We start from the raw sequence: 20983 nt of genomic DNA, 5'->3' as shown, positions 1-20983 counted from the left end.
TTTAGCAGCCATCCTAGCCCTGTCAGGGTTTGTTTTGTTAGTTCCAGATCCTTGATTAGCTGCTCTGGGGATTCTGCGAAGATGAGTAAATTGTCCAAGTATACGATAATTGATACTCCCCTGAGTCACAGAAAAGCCAAGCTCAAAGCCAAATGATCTTTGTGAATACTCTGGGTGATGAGGATAGGCCAAATGGTAGTGCCTGAAACTGCAGATGGTTTCCTCCCTTACATCCGCAGCCAGGTGCAGGAACTATTGAAACGTTTACGCAATAGGGACATGGAGGTAGGCTCCTTGAGATCCAAAGACACCACGTAACCGTCCCGGGGCAGTAACGCCCTGACTGTAAACATAGATTGCGTCCGGAACCTTTTGTAGGCAGTTGATCAGTTTAGGGGTTTCAGGTTTAGGATTAACCTGCAACTTCGAGAGCTTTCTCACCACAAAAACGTGTGATTAGAAGCCCCCCACTCCTCCCCTTTTGGAACCCTGCAAACTACATTCTGTTCTAGTTCTTTTAATGCCCCCAAGAAGGCCTCTGCCGCACATCGGGGGAGAAGCGTGACTAGGCTTCGCCATGGAGGGGGGCTCTAAACTCTAGACAGTACCCTTTCCTTATGATCCTCAGGATAAATTGGTTGGGAGAAATTCCCCACTGTGGAAGGAAGGCCCCCAGTCTTCCTTCCACTGTGACCAGTGGGTCATTGGCTTTTACGGGGCTGCTCAGGAGGGGGGGGGGGGGGAAATCGCTCCTCCTTTGCCCTTACCCCTTTGGCCCCTGGTTTTCTTTTCCCCCTCAGGCTTGGAGGGTTTTCTTTTTTTTTGCTTTTCACCGGGAAAGCCTTTTTCTTGTCGGCGGTACGGTCCAATACCGTTTCCAGGCCTGGGCCGAACAGAAGGTCCCCAGTCAGCGGAATACAACATAATTTAATCTGAGAGGCATGGTCACCAGGCCATGTTTTGAGCCAGAGGGCCCTTATGGCTGAGTTGAACCTGAGAGAACCTTTCCCCAGGATGCTCTTACCTTCGGATGGCTGGAGCTGGCATCGCAGAGTGCTGTCTGTCTGAGCGTCTGCTTCAGACAGCACTTCCAGCCCCCGATCTTCCACCTGTGCTCGGCGAAGCTGGGGAGGCATCATGCGGCTGATGAATACCATGCCACCTCCCTGGGAACCCCCGTCTCCATAGCAGGGACTTAAAAATACAGCTTCCATTATCTGACTGTGTTAGGCCAGGTTCCTGCGCAGTGTCTCCCCACCAGGGAGAACAAATAACTGAGGCTGGCAGGGGGAGGTGAAAATTTATGGGGGCTGGCGCAGTGTTTCCAAGGAAGAAGAGGAGCCATAGTGTCTCATTGTGGCTGTCCTGAAAGACGGGGAGGGAAATAAAAAAATTCTAGAATAAGATTTCCTATTCATCATTATTGGTCTTGCTCCATGGGCCATATCGGCTGATGGGTAAACCTGGTCTCCGTTTGTATAGGTTGTATTGAGAATGATTTGTATGGGGAAGATCTGAGGTGCAAACAAAAGCCATGTTCATGAGCCCTTATAAGCTCCTCAAGAGCAAGCTGTAGCAACAATGTATGTAATCATTACCACAAACCTATACAAAAAGGAGACCAGGTTTACCCATCAGCCGATATGGCCCATGGAGCTTCAGCTCTACTGCTGGGTTCCTTCTCACCCTTGTAAATCGTTCAAATACTGCAAACACCGGAGCCCAATTGTACACTTCAAAATCCTTTATTGTTAAAAATCCATGGCCAAGACTGTGGTACAAAAAACATGTTTTGGCTATGTAGCCTTAGTCCGGGCTCTTGCCACAGGGTTGAAAGTATTTGGCGAGTGCTGTTGGAGGGCAGGGTGTCCTAGGGTCCATGGTTTATTTTACAGTGCACTTATCCTTTTTATAAAACAGGCAGACTAGGATGAAACACACATCAATACCTTTTACATAAATTTTATTTACTAAAACCATATTTACACTTCAAAAAAGTACAGTTCAGTTTTATTATAATACCTTCCCCAAATTGAACAATTCTACACAGATAGCTGTACACTTTAAACATGATTGCATCTGGTTGCTATGCTTCTCATACAATTGCATAACAAGGACGGCCTCTGTACAACAATTTTACAAGTTTGCTGTATGAAACTTCCAGGAAGCATTAATGGTTACATACGATGATATAGAACCAGCTCAGCAGAATTTCATGACAGTACAGGATTATTTGGACTCTTCGAAGCCTACTCAGTAAAGCAGTGCAATGAGCAGGGACAATATTGTCGAACAACCAAAACAACCAATAAGATTTCAGTTTACCAAAGTCAGATCAGCAAAGGAGGAATTCTTATTGGTTACCATCATTTGCTGCCATTTTTCCTTACAAAGTAAGCCCATTGATGCAGAAAAAAAAAAAAAATGCAATCCAGTAACCTCTAAAAACCAAAATCTGATTTCTGCAGTTGTGGATTATCATTGCCCTTTGTACCGTTATGATCCTGTTCATTTTTAAACAATCTCTTGAGCTATGTGCAGAACGAAGGCTGAGATGAGTTTTGCTATGGAATGTGAAAACCCTCTGAGAACAAATCATGACCATCAACAATAATGCCATAAAGACTTCTACATCTTAGAGACTGGACTATTTTTCCAGAACGTCCAATCCTCTTCTAACCTTTAGAAACGTGGAAACTAGAAGCAGATTGGTTGGCATGGGCACACAGCCAGTCTGCTTCTTTTAGCTGTAAGTATAGACTTTGTTACGATTTCAATGTTGTTGATTTTTAACGCTTTGATGAGAACATTGATAACACCACCACACACACACTGCAGATTTTTACATGATCCCTGAATTTGAGAAGGACACTAAAGATCCTTACCGGTTTTTAAATAATTTGGTATTCTAACCAGAGAAACTGTGTAAGTGATTCAAAAAGCACATTAACCACATGATAAACCATTCTTAATATAATCCCCTAAATTGTGCAAAGTGGAATATTGCATTGCTGTTAGTTTTCTTCCTCTCTGACACTATTCACAAGTAAATAACATACATATATACATAAAGTAGAATAGAACTATATAATTACCTCCTAAATATACAGAAAAAAAAAAAAATATAGTGAAATTGGACAATTTTTACAGCCTGACACAGACAGGTTACAATTTTACATATAAAATGGGTTTTAGGTGAATTTTTTAATTTTTGCTTCTTTTATTGTTGACATATGACAACATCATGTGACAGTGAAAGGCATTCCATACCAGACAAAACTGAGAAGAGCCTTAAAAAAAAAAAAATATCCATTTTAAAAACAGCAAAATACTTAATCTGAGAAATGTAAACAAATATACTGGCATTAAATGATATAAGAAAGATGTATGTATTACACTACTGCAGTCAGAGACCATTGCTAGACAGACAATCACCGTAGTTTCGGTCTTTAATAAAGGCAGAGAGCATTGCTGTACCGTCTGGTGACCAACCAGCCAACATCTTTCACTGCTCTATTCTACAAAACAAGAGGGGGTGCATCGACCAAGCGCATTAGCACAATAAATTTTATTTCAACATAAAATAACACACTATCTTGGCTCTGAGGAAGCGGGTTCGTTCTTGAAATGCGTCAACCAGACCACAGACGGCTCCTGTACTTCCCATACTGGTAGAACGCAGCAGTTCTGAAGGGGATTGGTTCCACTTGCTAAGACCTGCGAACTTATTTCTTGCGTTTGTGAGTAGAACTTATTTTATGTTAAAATACAATTTATTGTGGTAATGCGCTAGGGTCTGTGTGCCCTTCTCTTGTTATTTTGCAGTCTATAAAGGATACCCTTTGTTCTGAGGGGGCAGCAAGGTTGCAGGCGCCAAGGAAGAATTCCTACACTACACACCTCACGGTTCACCATTTGAGTACAGAATGACTTGTGTATACTGTTCTATTCTAACCTGCTAAATGCTCAATTATGAGTGGTTGGTTTGGGCATGTAACATCACTGCCATTTACAGCTACTTGGATGGGTGGGTGATAACGCAGATTTTTGCCCCCCCCCCCCCCCCCCATTCATAAAAGCAACTTCTTAAACAGTCCACAATTAGAGCACTTCAGCCCAACTGGTCTGAACCTTCCCCAGGATCCTTACAGTTAGGGATCACAACTAGTATGGAACTGACAAGCCAGACTTGTCAGCCAAGCCACTGTTATCAATTGAATTTTGCATATACTGCAAAGGAAAATCCATTAGTGAGCAGGACTGCATTTCTGTACCATGTGGTGATTCTTCAAGTCAGAATTAGGACTACAGCAACTCAGCTGTAATGCCCAGTAATGCCCGTCATAGCTGTAAAGATAGGAGACTTCTCCTGCTATATAAGAGGGAACAATGTCTGCCTCCCCCCATCTAAAAAGGAAAAAAATGTAATAAAAAGGACTAAGAATTACTCCTAAATTCAAATTACAGACTACCAGAGGCTGTATGGACCTTTGATGAGAGTATAAGCTCTGCCGGCTATTGTTCTCAGTCACAGGGACAGGCTTGTGCTATTAATGATTTCTGCAATCACACTGTACTGGAGATATGATTCATAAAGATTTTAATAAACCAGCTGGATTAGATCAAACTTCAATTAAACCCTTTTTAACTAAAGAATGGAAAGTTTAATCACTTTTTGGAATTACTCTTTAATTGTCTAACTTTGACAGTCAATACAGGACAATGTTAGTACTGCTCAAGAAAGATGCTTAAAGTCACCCTCATAAAAAAAAAAAAAAAAAAAGTGTTTAAGGCTGGGTTCACACCTATAAGAATTAGATATAGGTTTCTCTGCATCCAATGCGCATGACAGGAGACTGTGACCAGCTCTCTATGGAGGTTTACATATTTCTGTTGCAGCACGGCTTGCACAAGAGTTCTGTGCGTCTTTGGCTCTGTTTCAGGGCCAAATGTAGGCAAAAATTCAGCCCTGAGTCGTCCCTGAAACAGAGAACAGGGACTCACCGGACCATTGCTGTCAGCCGCATCCGTCGGAGGTGTGAAACCAGCCTAAAGAGGATACTACTAGTTTGCGGTCCCAGCAGCGGTAAATGGAATTGCCTCTTTCTTTCAGAGCTATATTGACTGCTAGAAATCTTCAGCATCTAACACTTCTTGGACTGTCAGGTAACCGTGTCCTTGGCTCCAGGTACAAATTAGTGACCTCACAGCTGGCGACTGGAACCAGAGCACGCGGTGGGGAGCACAGGCATTCAACATACCAAAAAACGTAACATGCAAAGAGCATGAATGGTATTTCCCAAAGGAGTTGCCAACTTCCCATAAAGTAGGTTATATAGAAAATTGCAATGCCCCCATGGGAATTTACAGGTAGTCAAGTCTCATGGAGGTACTGCAATTCCATAGGGGTATTTTCCGTAAACTCACATGGGGGTACTGCAATTTTTTGTATAACTGGTTTGGTAACCAGTAGCATTCGTCACAAGCTTTTTTTTCCCCATTCCCCCACAAACAGTCACTTAAGGCCTCATGCACACTGTACGTTTTGCTATTTCTCCTAGACACATTTTCTCCTGGTGTTTGGGAAGCAAAACTCTTGGAAATGCATGCAACGTGTTTAGGTGCATCAAGAGCTTTAATGTGAATTCATTTCTTTGGCCAATAGTAATCTATTCTGGCCATTGAAATGGGTTAACGCTCAAGAGCTAAAACGTGCCTAGCGTCCCTATTGTGCATTCAGACGTGTCACTTTTTTTGCCAAAACGCCGCTGCTCCAGGGCACAATGGCAGAGGGTTTTTTTTTGCTCTCTTAACACCTATTAACAAAAAAAATAAAAAAAAAAATAAAAAAAAAAAAAACACACCAGATGCCCCTAGAAGCAGTGTTAACCATCCAGTGTGCATGAGGCATCTGCTCCCACTTGTGCGACCTGTCATGCAACTTTGGACGTCAAAGTCACATGACAAATCGTTCTCTATATTTTCCAAGAATAACCTTTCATATATGTGCGACTTAAAGTTGCAGCAGCTTCATGCACTACTTTGGTCTGACCTTCATACACCTTAAGGGCCATAGATTTCAAAGTTAACCCTCAAAAGTTATATGAAAGTTGTACCTGAATGTACAATGCAACCATTGTCCATTATCACTGGTCAAAGCCAAAGTCGTATTCAAGTTGCACCCATCCAAATGTGGAGTTGTATAAACGTGAATGGGATTTAAAGCTTATGGGCTGATGCAGAGGAGTTACATCCTCCAGTGGCTTGCGATATTCATCAGCAACTCCCAATTGTGACATCTCCCTGTAAGTACATTCGCCATGAATATTACAAGAGTGAGATGCTTTCATACCTATAGCAGCTGGGTGGAGTTGGGAACAACAATTCAGAGTCTCCCCATCTGTGTCCTCAAAACAAACAAAAAAAGCTTTGGGTAAATCTGACCGTTTTGAAGCTATATCTAAAGAAAAAATAAAAAAGCTGCTTTAAAGTGCCTCTCCGACACAACAGGGCGTTTTTTTTTTTTTTATTGTTGGGTCACTTTTTTTCCTTTGCCCTGCATTGTTTCATGAAGCAAGGATGAGATTTTGAAATATAATATACTAAATCTAGGTTCCAAAACAGACAAATTTCAAACATCAAAGATAAAACAAACCAAATCAAGAAAAAAAAAAAGAAAAGAAATCAAGAACAAAAGCAAGAACAAACAAAATCAAGATCAAAAACAAAACAAAAACCACGCAACATTTTCATCATTAAAACCATTAAAGATCATGAAAGATCTAGCGTGACTCTTCTGTGGCTTATAAAATGTAAAATTACGTTTGGTGACAATTGAAGCTAACATTTAGTCATAGGTGACCAATATTCCAGCATTTATCCATTGGTGTTTAGTAAAAACACGAAGAAAGGGAATTTCAGTGGTTTAACCCAACGCAACCAAATTTCATGCCTCACCCTACACAAGCTCATCTCCTTTTGGCTGTTTAAAGTTACAACATTACATTACCCTTCATTCAATGGTATGCATTAAAACCAAAAATATTTTTAAAGTGCTTAGATTAACATAATGGTGGATGAGTTTTTTGGTCACTAAATTATATTCAACAGCAAATACTTGAGTTTTAATTTCTCATGCCACTTTCTGCAGTTTTAAAAAGTTGACCATAGGTGGTTCAAACGCAAGCCGATTCCTGCTGAATTGCTGTGGATGGCCCTGTCAGCACCACCTGGCTTGAGATTTAAAAATATAAAAAATATAATGAGCCAGGTGGAAAACTAAAGCCTAGTACACACGGGCCGAATGTTAGCTGACATTCAACCCCTGTGTACGGCAGCTGGTCCGTCACAAGCTGGCTGTTAGGCCAGCTTCTGTCAAAGGCTCATGGTGGAAAATGGTCTGCCGACCAGCTCTCGAGCAACGTGCTCAGGCAACAGCTGAGAGCAGTGACTGAAATGTTCTGGCAGGGGGGGGGGGGGGGGGGCACCCCCTGCCAGAACACAATAGCTCAGCAGGGGAGTTTGCAGCACCAACATCGACTTGTAACTAAAGTGGCTCCGACCTCAGCTGATGGTTTTATACATTCAACCCAGAAAAACAAACACACACACTAATGGTGTGTACCAGGCTTAAATCAGTCAGAGAGTGACTGCCTCCTATCAGCTGCAGTCACTGTTCAGGTATTCAGGCAACTGCAGGTGCTTGAATACAATGGCCTGCAGTGGAGATTAAAATCTGCATAGATGGAGGAATGTATTGCTTTCCGCTGTTTCAGCTAGAGGGCTGAAAAAAATAAATCTGACCATGTAGGGCTAGCATTAGCAGAAGGACCCAAAAAAAGAAAAACTGCTGCAGAGGAGCAACCGCTAATACATAAATGCTTGCTAGGGGCTACAGGAACCATTCCGTATAGTGCAAAGAAAACTCTCTACCAAGTGCTTGCGTGTATTGAGGCATTCAGTGCAGTGGGCTCCTTCTGCCCTGGCATTTTGGGAGCTTTCAGTGGGAGTAGGGAGATAATTTACTGGCATCCCATTTCCATGCCTGCTTCTTTAGCTCTAAAGGAGAAAATAATTTACTGCATATAATCGTTTCCAGTGTAAAGACAAACACAAAAGTACAAACATCTTGTGACAGACCACATTCACTTGAATAAAGTTAAATAGTTTGTGTTCTCATCAGTAGGACAAGACTTGTTCATAAAGGGAACAACCAGACCTGTATAACCTGCTAGTTATCAGAGATCCTCAAAGATCATGGTTATAGGCCAACTTACTAAAATGACAAAAAGTCCCGTAATTCATAGCAACCAAACCAACATTTCATTTGATAAAGCTCGATATACACAAAAGCTGACAAATAAAAAAAAAAGTTATATTTTTCAGATGTTGATGTCAACACATGCAGCTCAAAATCACTGCACGAAACCGTACTAACAGTAGAAAGCTTCTGATAATGTTGAACAAGGCAAACAATCACATTTACCTTCTGATTTTTTTACAATTTTTGAATGGCGAGGATATACTGACTGGTTGTTAGGAGAGCTAAAAAAACAAAACAAAACAAAACAAAAAAAAAAAAAAGGTTTCTCCCATCACACACAACTTTCCCCTTCCTGAGATTCTGGTCATTTTTGGGTGAAAGCATCCTGAGTGATACCCAACAGTCCCATGAAATCCCAGACCATCTGCATACTTTTTTTAAAGCTATGCACATACAGCCCATGCGTTACCCAATCTGGTTTCCCATGTTTGACAAGTAATAAGAGAAACATCGACGGTAATGACCTACAAATCTAAGACTCTATGCAATGGGATAGTCCCCACTCATCTCAAGGGAGAAATAGTGGAAGAAATGCATCCGTTTAGGCACGCTCACTCTCTAAACATTCTCCTGTCTTCATTCATCTTAACATTGCATGAGACATGGAACATTTTTCTGTTTGAAGAACGGTTTATGTAGGTGTTATTTTACTGTACACTACATTTCTGATCCAACTTTTTGCCATTTGCCAAAGTCATGCCAGAAGAAAGGTAGGTTAAAAAAGGTGCCTATAGCCTTACCATGTCTACATGTGCCCTGCCTTCAGTTTCTGTACCCCACAGTAATCCACTTTCAAAACCAATGCTGTGATTTGAAAGTGTAGTGCTGGATTTAGTACATTTGTGTAGGCAGACACTGAACTGAAAAAAATTACCCAAAATGCCCTAAGTACTGAGGCCGTCAGAATACCAGTGTGAAGTAATATCTAGAAAATCTCCATTGCCTGGACACCTCATCACCTGACAAAATAGTTATGACCGAAGGGTATTTTTGTGTAATGGTACCATGTGTTGGTCCAAGAGTTCAAGAGGCAGGAGGTCCTCTTTACTCCACTGCCAAATCTACAGACAGAAAAGGGTTGATTTACTAAAGCTAGATAGTACAAAATTAGTCATACTTCTGCAGAGAAACTAATTAGCTTCCAACTTCTGCTTGTTCAATTAAGCTTTGGCAATAAAACCTGGAAGCTGATTGGCATCTCTGCAGATGTGTGACTAATTTTGCACTCTCTAGCTTTAGTATAGTAAACCCCAAAGTGACAATTTAAACTAAACCCAACAAGGACATTCACAATTGATTCAGACAGCAAGTTTACCCAGCACAGCTGCCATGACGGTATCAATTAAATGTTTTACAACATTACAGACATGCATTTATCTTTGGTAAGTGCCCATCGAGAAAAATAACTTTTTTTTTCAAACAATGCTTTCCCCCAGGTTTTATCAGCCTATCACATATAAAATAATAAACAAGGAAAAATTTAACAGATTTAACATTTGAATATGCCTTTATTGAGGAGACATTTCTACAGAGCGCTGGCACTTTGCTTTACCCCTAGCAGAGGAGTCCCCTATCACACAGAGGTTTCTGTTACACCGCTTGGGCCAGTTCAGTCGTTCCAGCTTGCCAAGAGAAAGCGAACACAGCGTTTGCAGCAAGATGGCAAAGACACTACAGCCTTGAGCATTCTCAGGAACAAGGAAGCTGGGCACCTTCTAGAAGTGGAGAATCTCGAAGCCAAGATTAAGTCCATCCAAATCTAGAAAGTTGCAAGGGGGAATCAAATGTTGGCTGCGGTTACGTCTCCTGGATTCCACAGTCATACCAAAAGGCCAACTTAAATAAGTTCCACCAGGCTGGTGAAAAACTCCTCCTATTAGCTGGGAATAGTTCTAGAACCCCAATAGTGAAGTTTCCTCATAGCAGCTTATGTTCCACAAGTCCAGGATGAAAGTGTGAATCCTTTAGAAGCTACAGGAACCATTTATTTATATACTGTACATTATACTTTTTTTTTTTTTATTCGGTTTTGGAATGTTCAACGCAGTCATGTGGAAACAGAAATTTTGATGGCAGAATATAATCAATATAGTTCCTGGGAGATAAAAGAAGCCAACACATGATGCAACATGCCTACAGCAACTAAAACATCCACTTTCAGTAGCCTTTAGCATTAGGTAGAAATGGAGCAGTTGCTGGTGTTTAGCTATGGATGTTCCTGCCTACGGACATTCACCCAATAATTATTCCCATTATGACCTAATTTACCACTTCTTGGCTACTTTGAGACCAAGTATATATCTTAACTATCTTTTATGTCAACAAGTGCCATATCGCTCTGGGACATTCACATGACTGCTTCTCCCATAGGTCTAAGTAATCATGAAACGTCCCATATAGAAAATGCTTTCTCAAAATAAAAGCTACAGTTTTCCTTTATAGGGTCAGTACAACCAAAGCCAACATGGATGTCAGCAGGCTGGCCCCATTTGTTTTTTGTCCCCGCTGTTCCATGTTCTGGTCTTTGCCACAAGCACTGCAAATTCAAGCAAGGGAGATCCAGTCTCTTAGACTTTCCATATGAAGTCAAATAAAGGGAAAAAAGATCAGACGACTTGTGGACTGAGACAGAATGCCAGGTCGAGTGGGAGTTCAGAGCCTATCGACATCCATCCAAAACTAAAATATTTGCTTTGGGTGGCCTAACCCTTTAATGTATTAGCTGCCCTACTAAAAGTTATGGTCCATGTGCAAAATTCTTATTATGCCCATTTGTTCTACAGCAGAAAAGAGAAAAATAATCACACATACCCATTTACATGACTATAAATGCAGAGGTGTGGCTTCATGTATTCAAGGCAATATTTGCCAACCATGGTCCTTCTAGAAAGCTCACGGAATAGATTTTCTGGAAAATAGTTGGTCAGCATGTACCCGTCATGCTTGTTGCAAGTCAATACTTGCCTATCCGCTGACTACAATCTAGTGATTAGTCCCTAGCTGGTTGATAGCCTGCATGCTTATGAACCAGTGCTCAGCTGCCTCTTCAGTATGCAGGTAACCAGTAACATATTAAGGCCAATTCCAGTGTATTATACAGTCCTGAAATGGAATTGTTATCTTCCCATTGAAAACAAAATCCACCATATTTCTGAAAACACTTCTCCATCCTGAGATTATGTTTAGCGCTTGAGTGCAGGACTTCTGTTCTCCATATCCCGATTATCTTTCTGCAGTGCCGACAGAATCTGTAACACAAGACATGCAGGGTTTACATCTTGCCATCAAACTCATGCAGCAATTAAACTGGCTATTTATAGGGAACTTGTTCCATGCCAGGAATATTTTAGGTTACAAGAATGTCAGGAGAATGCCATCAGAGATGAACCATCAGCTTCATTGTTTTGTGATGACACGGCCACCAAGCTACCAATGTTTAACCACATAATGACTAGGCCTAGTCTGACACTTTTTGTTTAAGTAAAAATCAGAATTTTTTGCTATAAAATTACTCATGGCAGGTCGTTGCAATTGTCTGTCACATGGTAGTCACACAGTGGTTTTTCAAATACATTTTTTGGAGGAAGAAATACACTTACAGTTGTACGCAAAGGTTTAGGAACCCCTGACAATTTCAATGATTGTCGTTTATAAATATTTGGATCAGCAATTTCATTTTGACCTATCAAATAACTGAAGGACACAGTAATATTTCAGTAGTGAAATTAGGTTTATTGGATTAACAGAAAATGCACAATATGCATCAAAACAAAATTAGACAGGTGCATAAATTTGGGCACCCCAACAGAAATATCACATCAATATTTAGTAGAGCCTCTTTAGCAGAAATAACAGCCTCTAGACGCTTCCTATAGCCTGTAATGAGTGCCTGGATTCTGGATGAATTTTGGACCATTCCTCCTCACAAAACATCTCCAGTTTAGTTTGGTTTGATTGTTGCTGAGCATGGACAGCCTGCTTCAAATCACCCCACAGATGTTCACTGATATTCAGGTCTGTGGACTGGGATGGCCATTTCAGAACGTTGTACTTGTTCCTCTGCATAAATGCCAAAGTAGATTTTGAGCAGTTTTGGGGTGTTGTCTTGTTGAAATATCCAGCCCCAGCGCAACTTCAACTTTGTGACCGATTACTCAGCATTATTCTCAAGAATCTGCTGATATTGAGTGGAATCCATGCGACCCACAACTTTAAGCAGATTCCCAGTACCGGCACTGGCCACACAGACCCAAAGCATGATGGAACCTCCACCAAATTTTACTGTGGGTAGCAAATGTTTTTCTTAGAATAATGTGTTCTTTGGCCCCCAAGCATAGCAGCCCTTGTTATGACCAAATAACTCAATCCCTTTCATCAGCCCACAGCACCTTATTCCAAAACGAAGCTGGCTTGTCCAAATGTGCGCTTGCATACCTCAAGCGACTCAGTTTGTGGCGTGTGTGCAGAAAAAGCTTCTTTTGCATCACTCTCCCATACAGTTTCTCTCTGTGCAAAGTATGCTGAATTGTTGAAGGATGCACACTGACACCATCTGCAGCAAGTTGATGTTGTAGGTCTTTGGTGGTGGTCCATGGGCTGTTTTTGACCGCTCTCACCATCCTTTGCCTCTCCAATATTTTATGTGGCCTGCCATTTCTGGCCTCAACAAGAACTGTGCTTGTGGTCTTGCATTTCCTCACCGTGGAGACTGACAGCTTATATGTCTGCAATAACTTTTTGTAGCATTCCCCTAAACCATAATGTAGAACAATCTTTGTTTTCAGGTCATTTGAGAGTTGTTTTGAGGCCCCCATGTTGCCACTCTTCAGAGGAGAGTCAGAGAGAACAACAACTTGCAATTGGACACCTTGAATACCCTTTCTCATGATTGGATGTACCCGTCTATGAAGTTCAAGGCTTAATGAGCTCACCAAACCAATTGTGTGTTCCAATTAATCAGAGCTAAGTAGTTACAGGTATTCAAATCAACAAAATGACAAGGGTGCCCAAATTTATGCACCTGTCTAATTTAGTTTTGATGCATATTGTACCTTTTCTGTTACTCCAATAAACCTAATTTCACTTCTGAAATATTACTGTGTCCTTGAGTTATTTGATAGATTAAAATCACCCAAATATTTATAAATGACAATCATGGAATTGTCAGGGGTACCTAAACTTTTGCATTCAACTGTAGAATAAAAAAACAAAAAAAACAAAAACAAAAAAAAAAAACCCATAGCCCATTTTTGGTAAAATATGAAAGATGTTGTTATGTTAAGTAAGTAGATACAAATCATGTCATGCTTTAAAAACGTGCACACTTGTGGAGAGGCGCTGAACTATGGTACTTAATCTCCAGAAATGTAAACATCTCTTCTGACAACAATAAAGCATAGACAGGTCTTCTGTATAGTGAGATCTGAATCAAAAGGACCCCACATGTCTCCTCTACAATGGAAAGCACCAGATTTAAAATAACAAAAAAATAAAAAATAAATTGATCTAATTGTTTACATTTCATAACATCATTCCCAGCCTCTCAGGCCATAGAGATGAGTGGAAGCCATCTTGCTAATCTCTAAGGCCAGCCGCAACCACTGCCGGATCAGTTCCCAGGTTTCACAATGAGCCAGGTAAGCCTGAGAACCACTGGAAAGTGGTTGCTTGAAAAAGCGATCCAACAGCTAATCAGCCACTCAAATCACTTTAACCACTTCCCACCCGGCCAATGCATATATACGGCCGGGTGGGAGCCGTCTACTCCTGATAGGACGTTCAGGAACGTCCTTCAGAAGTAGCGGGATCGCGCGCGCGTGCGGGCTCTCCTCACAAGGAAGTCATCGCTGAGGAGAGGAGAGCAGAACGCTGCAGCCGGCTGATGATCAGTGAGTATGAGCTGTTTTTTACAGCTTTTTACTCACTGATCATCAGTCTAGTGTCAACACACCACACAGTACAAAACACAGTCCCCACATATGTCCCCAAATAATAAAAACACATGTCCCTGATAATAAAAACATGTCCCCCACATATGTCCCACTAAAATCACATGTCCCAATGATTATCTGCACACATATGTACGTGATCACCTGCACACATATGTACATGATCATTTGCGTACATATGTCCCTGATCACACAAACCAATTATTATACACTTAACGGAATTTTTTTTTACCAAAAACGTGTAGCAGAATACATTTTGGCTTAAATTTATGACAAAATTTGATTTTATTGGATTTCTTTTCAAATAGAAAAAAGAAAATATATTTTTTTTCCAAATTTCCGCTATTTCTGCACTTATATCGCAAAAAATAAAAAACGGAGTCGTGAATAAATACCACCAAAATAAAGCTCTATTTGTGCGAACAAAATGATAACAATTTCATTTGGGTACAGTGTAGCATGACCGCGCAATTGTCATTGAAAGCGCTAGAGCGATGAAAGCTGAAAATTGGGCTGGGAAGGAAGGGGTTGAAAGTGCCCTGTATTGTAGTGGTTCTAATACTGGGGTTATAGCATCTAGCTGCAGCCATAACCCCCCCATATTAAATTGAAAAAAAAAACAAAAAAAACTGATGGATTTTCCCAGTTATGCGGTTGGCAAGTGGTTTTTAATGCATATAGTAATTGCAGGGAAATTGCTAATACACAGAAAATATATACAACGGAGTTGTGTTAAGTACCAAAATACTTCTGTTCATTATACTCCAATTATATTGGCTTTGATATATTTTGCACTTATTCCTGCAAACAGTCTATGATTAGATCTCTCATTTAGTTTGTCTTTAGCAATTTGATAACTTGCCAATTGTGTATGCAATACATTCATTCTGCGTATGGCATATTGCAGAGACCTTGTCAAATCTATTCCTTTGAATATGTACAACATAAATGCAAGTCTTGTCAGCATTGATATTGCGGCTTTATGCCTATTTTCATACTAATAAAATGTTTGGATAAAGAAAAAATAAATAATAATATTAATAATATTTGGCTTGCATGTAAACTCCTCATCTTGCAGTACAATAATGGGCACAGCCAGGGTATTCATACACCATGGGTTATAGGTGTGTACCTTCAGGTGACTGGACCCTGGTAAAATTTTAGAGGACATGCCCCCTGAGAGGTTCCCCCTAAACCCTACCCCATCCCTTCAGTCCTCAGTGTTGTAGCAAACAAGGAGGTTTCTCTTTTAGAATGTATGCTCTTGCAATCAGATTTCTTATCCATCATATAAAAGGTAGACTTTGCAGCAAGGTGCTGTCTCTTGCAGGGTTCTCGAGAACAGGTCAAATGGAATACATCTGTCTGAACGGAGCAGTAGCTGGTATATTCTAATAGTTCTGAATACTTCCAGGCAATGTAGAGAGATTTTGTTTGGATGCCTAGGAGTAAGGCAAGAGAATGGAAGGACAATGGGGTTTATTTACTAAAGACAAATCCACTGTGCACCACAAGTGCACTCAGAAGTGTAGTAGCTTTAGATCTGAGGGGGACATGCAAGGAAAATAAACAGCATTTTTGCTTGCACATGATTGGATGATAGAAATCAGCAGGGCTTTCCCTCATTACAGATCTTACCCTCATATCTACAGCAAGTGCACTTGTACTGCACATTAATTTGCTTTTAGTAAATTAACCCCATACAGGTAGAATGCTGCAATCACCTTTTGGGAGAAAAGGTTGTCTTTGAAGATCATCCTGTAATTGGGCCACTGGTTCGGAAAACATGTCTGGCAGATTTTATAGTGACCAAAAAGATTACTTTGCATGAAAGATCCTTTAGGGGGATTTTCCTGATTGGATCTCAACTTGGTTCTCTCTACCATGCAGAAACCACCTTTTTGAACCTAAGGAAGCAAAGGGTGCTGCAAGAGGGGCTTAATACGAGATATGCCTTGAAGAATGGCTTCACTTTGTAAGAACCTGAGGCCTTTGAAAAAGAATTGATTTCTCAAATTTCCTATTAGAGTTTTTGAAAGAAGAACATTGACAACAGGAACAGAGATGTTTGTTTAGGATAGAGATGGCAGGATCACGCACAGGAATAGCCCATTTCTTTGCAAACTTTTTCCACTGGATAGAGTTCAGCAAAGATTTTGGGGGAGTGAAAATTCTTTCACGAGTAACCCAATCGTCATAGTCTGCACATTCTGTTCATGAACTGGAATATTTTGCAGGTCTCTTTCTGCCCAAAGGGGGTAATGCTAAGGCTTAGGCAGACAGAGGCAACAAGCTTTTCAACATTAGCAAGTACAGTATGTTGCACAGTTACCTCATCAATATTGAGACAATCAAATGTTCCACAACTTACTCAAATACTGCCTCAATAGCTTAATTTCCTTCTGTGTCTGCATATTGGGAGAAATGGGTGAAAAAGCAGAACGGTCGCGTTCTTGGTTCCTGGATGAAGATGGCTGTATTAAGGCCGTAATCTGTCTGAGGAAATGTGACAGATGCAGAGAATTCTGCTTTAGTCAAACTGGCCACTTGTTGCGTGCCTGAGATAGAGCTAAAATCGGACGAGGAGACTAAAGAGCCAGTTCATGTTCTGGTACAAGGGAAGCATTGTCACTCAGGTTGAGTGTTACCCTGGGCCTTTGGTAGAACGAATGTTCACCTGCAACTCTGCATTGACTGCTTTTCACCTGGTCTCTACCATAACTAGAAGTGAGGGTATTCCCCTATGGGGTACTCACAGGATAGGGTGCAGAGTATAGGGTGAACGTATATGCAAGAAGTACATTGTGAAAGGGTGGGAGGAAGTGCCTGAGTACCTTGTAAAGGCTCTACATGGAAGTGGCGGTAAAGTGTGCGACCAGTGGTGTGATGCAACACCTGGTCATCCACCTAGGGCAAAGCTAAGTGGCTAAATTTTAGGACAGTTTGAAAAGTTGATACTGTGAAGTGAAAACATTACAAACATAGCCCAGTTTTTACAGTAATGGTCAGAGATATAGGGGGACCCTGGTCTTACCTGTCGACGATGCTGGACTGTAAATAAAATACAGGCTTCAACCATCACAGTAGCCATACCCTGAAAGGGGTCTCCTGAGACTGGGTTCCATAGCGATGGACCAAAGACCTGAGTACCCTGCAGCTAGCTCAAGGCATTGCACCAAGTGCCAAGGTGAGTACCCATGTAGAATCCAGTGCCGAAAGCCTGCTCACTGGACACTAAAAGGGCAGCCAGAGAACAACGAGCAGGACTTTAATATCAGAGTTCAAGGACCCAGGGTGTGCATGGTAACACAATGTAGAATGGCAGTACTGCCCTGTGCCTGTTCTATTCCCCCTTTCTCCAGCTGCCCATGGTTGGCATGTAGCGTGCACTGCACGTTTAACCAATTACTAACTTTCTAACAGCTGGAAGGTGCTTGCAAGTGCTATTTTTATTTTTCATTTCAGCTGTGGGTGGCTGAGGTGTAGGATGGGCACGTAATGATGGCAGGAGTAGCTGTTAGATATTAAGCCATGACCAGCTACTGATATAGAGTGCGTGTGTAAAGAGGGGAGTGAAACTTGCTGCATAGCCACCCCCCACTTCACATGACAGTGCTGCCCCTCCTGCACCCCATCTCAGGTCTACTCAAGAGGTTAAGTGTGTGCTCCCTCTGCTTTCTCATTCTTCCCTTAAATTAAACTTTTCCTATGGGGGGGGGGGGGTGTCTAGCAAGTTGCCTGGCTTATGGTAAGCTTGAGCTTCAGCTTCAACAGTCACAGGCCTAGAATGCGAATGCAAATGCAAAACACTGACTTCTCTTAAGCTGAAAATTCTGAGCTGCGATGCCATTTAATGTGTGTCCATGTCAAAATCTTTCCAGCAAATGAGCTTGCACTCACAGACAGGTACATGTATAACATAAGTCCAAGGTACATTGTCATCAATGCCTAGGACAGCGAAGGTATAAAGAATATACAGACCCGTACAAATGTGCTAATCTGTTATTTGGTCCAGCAAATGCTGATTAACTCCCAACACATCATGTATGAGTCTTACCTGTGACCATTTCTTATTGCGGCTCTGCATCTGAATTGAGGCGATAGAGGAGAACAGGTCATCGGGGGTCAGGTCCTCCGGGAGTTTGGTTAGAAACTGGGCAATATGAATGAAGTCCATCCTTGTCAAAATATCTTCAAATAGTTTCAGTATTCCAAGTGCAGTCCTGAACAGAAACTCTTCTCCATCCCGGCAGAAAACATCCCACACTCGGCACGCTAAATCCAGTGGTAAAGACTTACTATACAGGGTAAAAATCCTGCAAGACAGAAGAATTTTCCAGACTCATTTATCATCAGTAATACTGCCTGGACGTTAAAAAAAAAAAAAAAAAATACAAACAACGCAGATGAAAACAAAATTGGTCCACACATTTCATTCAATGAATTTCAGTTCTATCAATCGTGAAGGCTCAAAATCATGGGGATATATCTAAACCAGTCCATGAACAAACACATCCTAGCTAGGAACGGCTACTCCTCCAAACTGACATTCACCCATCAAAGAATTTTTATATTTGCATACCTTCGCTCAAGAACCAGTCCTCTGCTTGCAGTGAAAAGAATGTAGCTGGATAGCCACACTCCAAAGTATTCAACTTTATTGCAAAAATATGATTAAAATCACTCCTCTGCTTGCATTAGGGCTGATGACTGTTGAGAGGAGTAATGTGGCAGGCATGCATTTGTATTCAGCCCCCTTTACTCTGATATCCCTAACTAAAATCTAGTGGAACAAACTGCCTTTAGAAGTCCTGATTAGTAAATAGAGTCCACCTGTGTGTAATTTAATCTCAGTATAAATGCGACTGTTCTGTGAAGCCCTCAGAGCTCAGAGAACGCTCCTTCTGCGCAGGATGTGGAAACCTTGCAAAAAGATCTGAACACATTAATGGAGTGGGCAACTACATGGCAAATGAGGTTCAATGTAGAAAAATGTAAAATAATGCATTTGAGTGGCAAAAATAGGAACGCAAACTATACACTGGAGGGGAGAACCTCTGGGGGAATCCAGGATGGAAAAGGACCTGGGGGTCCTAGTAGATGATAGGCTCAGCAATGCCAAGCTGCTGCTGCTAACAAAGCAAACAGAATATTGGCATGCATTAAAAAGGGGATCAACTCCAGAGATAAAACGATAATTCTCCCGCTCTACAAGACTCTGGTCCGGCCACACCTGTTGTATGCTGTCCAGTTCTGGGCCCCAGTACTCAGGAAGGATGTACTGGAAATGGAGTGAGTACAAAGGGCAACAAAGCTAATAAAGGGTCTGGAGGATATTAGTTATGAGAAAACTGAACTTATTCTCTATGGAGAAGGAAAGCTTGAGAGGGGATTTGATTTCAATTTACAAATACCTTACTGGTGACCCCACAATAGGGATAAAACTTTTGCAGAAGTGAGTTTAACAGGGCTCGTGGCCACTCATTAAAATTAGAAGAAAAGTGGTTTAACCTTAAACTACGTAGAGGGTTCTTTACTGTAAGAGCGGCAAGGATGTGAAATTCTCTTCTACAGGCGGTGGTCTCAGCAGGGAGCATCGATAGTTTCAAGAAACTATTAGATAAGCACCTGAACGACCGCAACATACAGGGATATAAAATGTAATACTGACATAATCACACACATAGGTTGGACTTGATGGACTTGTGTCTTTTTTCAACCTCACCTACTATGTAACTATGTTTGTGAACAAACAGCATCATGAAGGCCAAGGAACACATCAGACAGGTCAGGGATAAAGTTGTGGAGAAGTTTAAAGCAGGGTTTGGTTGTAAAAAATATATCCCAAGCTTTGAATGCATCACGGAACACTGTTCAATAAATTATTCGAACGTGTAAAGAGTATGGCACAACTGCAAGCCTACCAAGATACGACCGTCCAAAGGAAGGCATTAATCAGAAGCAGCCAAGAGGCCAATGATAACTCTGGAGGAGCTGCAGAAAACTACAGCTCAGGTGGCAGAATCTGTCCACAAGACAACTATTAGTCGTGCACTCCATAAATCTGGTCTTTATGGAAGAGCGGCAAGAAGAAAGCTATTGTTGAAAGAAAGCCATAAGTCATCCCATTTGCAAGAATCCATGTGGGGGACACAGAAAACATGTGGAAGAAGGAACTCTGGTTAGATAAGACCAAAATTGAATTTTGGCCTAACAGCAAAAAACGTGTGGCAGAGAACTAACGCTGTACATACCATCCCCACCGTGAAACATGGTGGTGGCAGCATCATGTTGTGGGGATGCTTTTCTTTAGCAGAGACGGGGAAGCTGATCAGAGTTGATGGGAAGATGGATGGAGCCAAATACAGGGTAATCTTAGAAGAAAACCTGTTTGAGTCTGCAAAAGACTTAAGACTGGGGCAGAGGTTCACATTCTAGCAGGAAAACTACCCTAAACATACAGCCAGAGCTACAATGAAATGGTTTAGATCAAAGCATGTGTTACAATGGCCCAGTAAAAGTCCAGACTAGAGCTCCACAATTCTGGCTAAAATGAGCAGCAAGATTATTTTTGCTTAGCATAAAGATCACGATTCTCAGCATAACATCTTTCGCATTATACAAAAAAAAAACTAAAAAAAATAAAAAATAAAAATGGGCTAACCTTACTGCTTAGTTTTTTTTTTTTTTTAATTGCTTGAAAAGGCCGCTA

The 20983-nt window shown here is 41.2% G+C and overlaps 1 protein-coding gene across 5 annotated transcripts in view; it reads right to left on the bottom strand.

Annotated features, from left to right (window-relative positions):
• Window positions 1-1946: 1946 nt before the first annotated feature.
• Window positions 1947-20983, bottom strand: part of TBC1D14 (TBC1 domain family member 14) — a 199422-nt gene continuing 180385 nt past the window's right edge. For all 5 annotated transcript variants that reach the window (XM_077477824.1, XM_077477825.1, XM_077477826.1 and 2 more), the window contains 2 exons: window positions 18329-18587; window positions 1947-11571 (listed from right to left, as the gene is read on the bottom strand). In XM_077477824.1, the coding sequence (XP_077333950.1) occupies window positions 11506-11571; window positions 18329-18587 (325 nt within the window). In that variant the 3' untranslated portion in view covers window positions 1947-11505. The remainder of the gene's footprint in view (window positions 11572-18328; window positions 18588-20983) is intronic.

This window comes from Lithobates pipiens, unplaced genomic scaffold (assembly GCF_037356315.1).
Source record: "Lithobates pipiens isolate NorthernLeopardFrog02 unplaced genomic scaffold, aLitPip1_a1.2 Scaffold_13, whole genome shotgun sequence".
NCBI classification, from domain to species: domain Eukaryota; kingdom Metazoa; phylum Chordata; class Amphibia; order Anura; family Ranidae; genus Lithobates; species Lithobates pipiens.
This window is presented reverse-complemented; position numbering and strand designations above follow the sequence as displayed.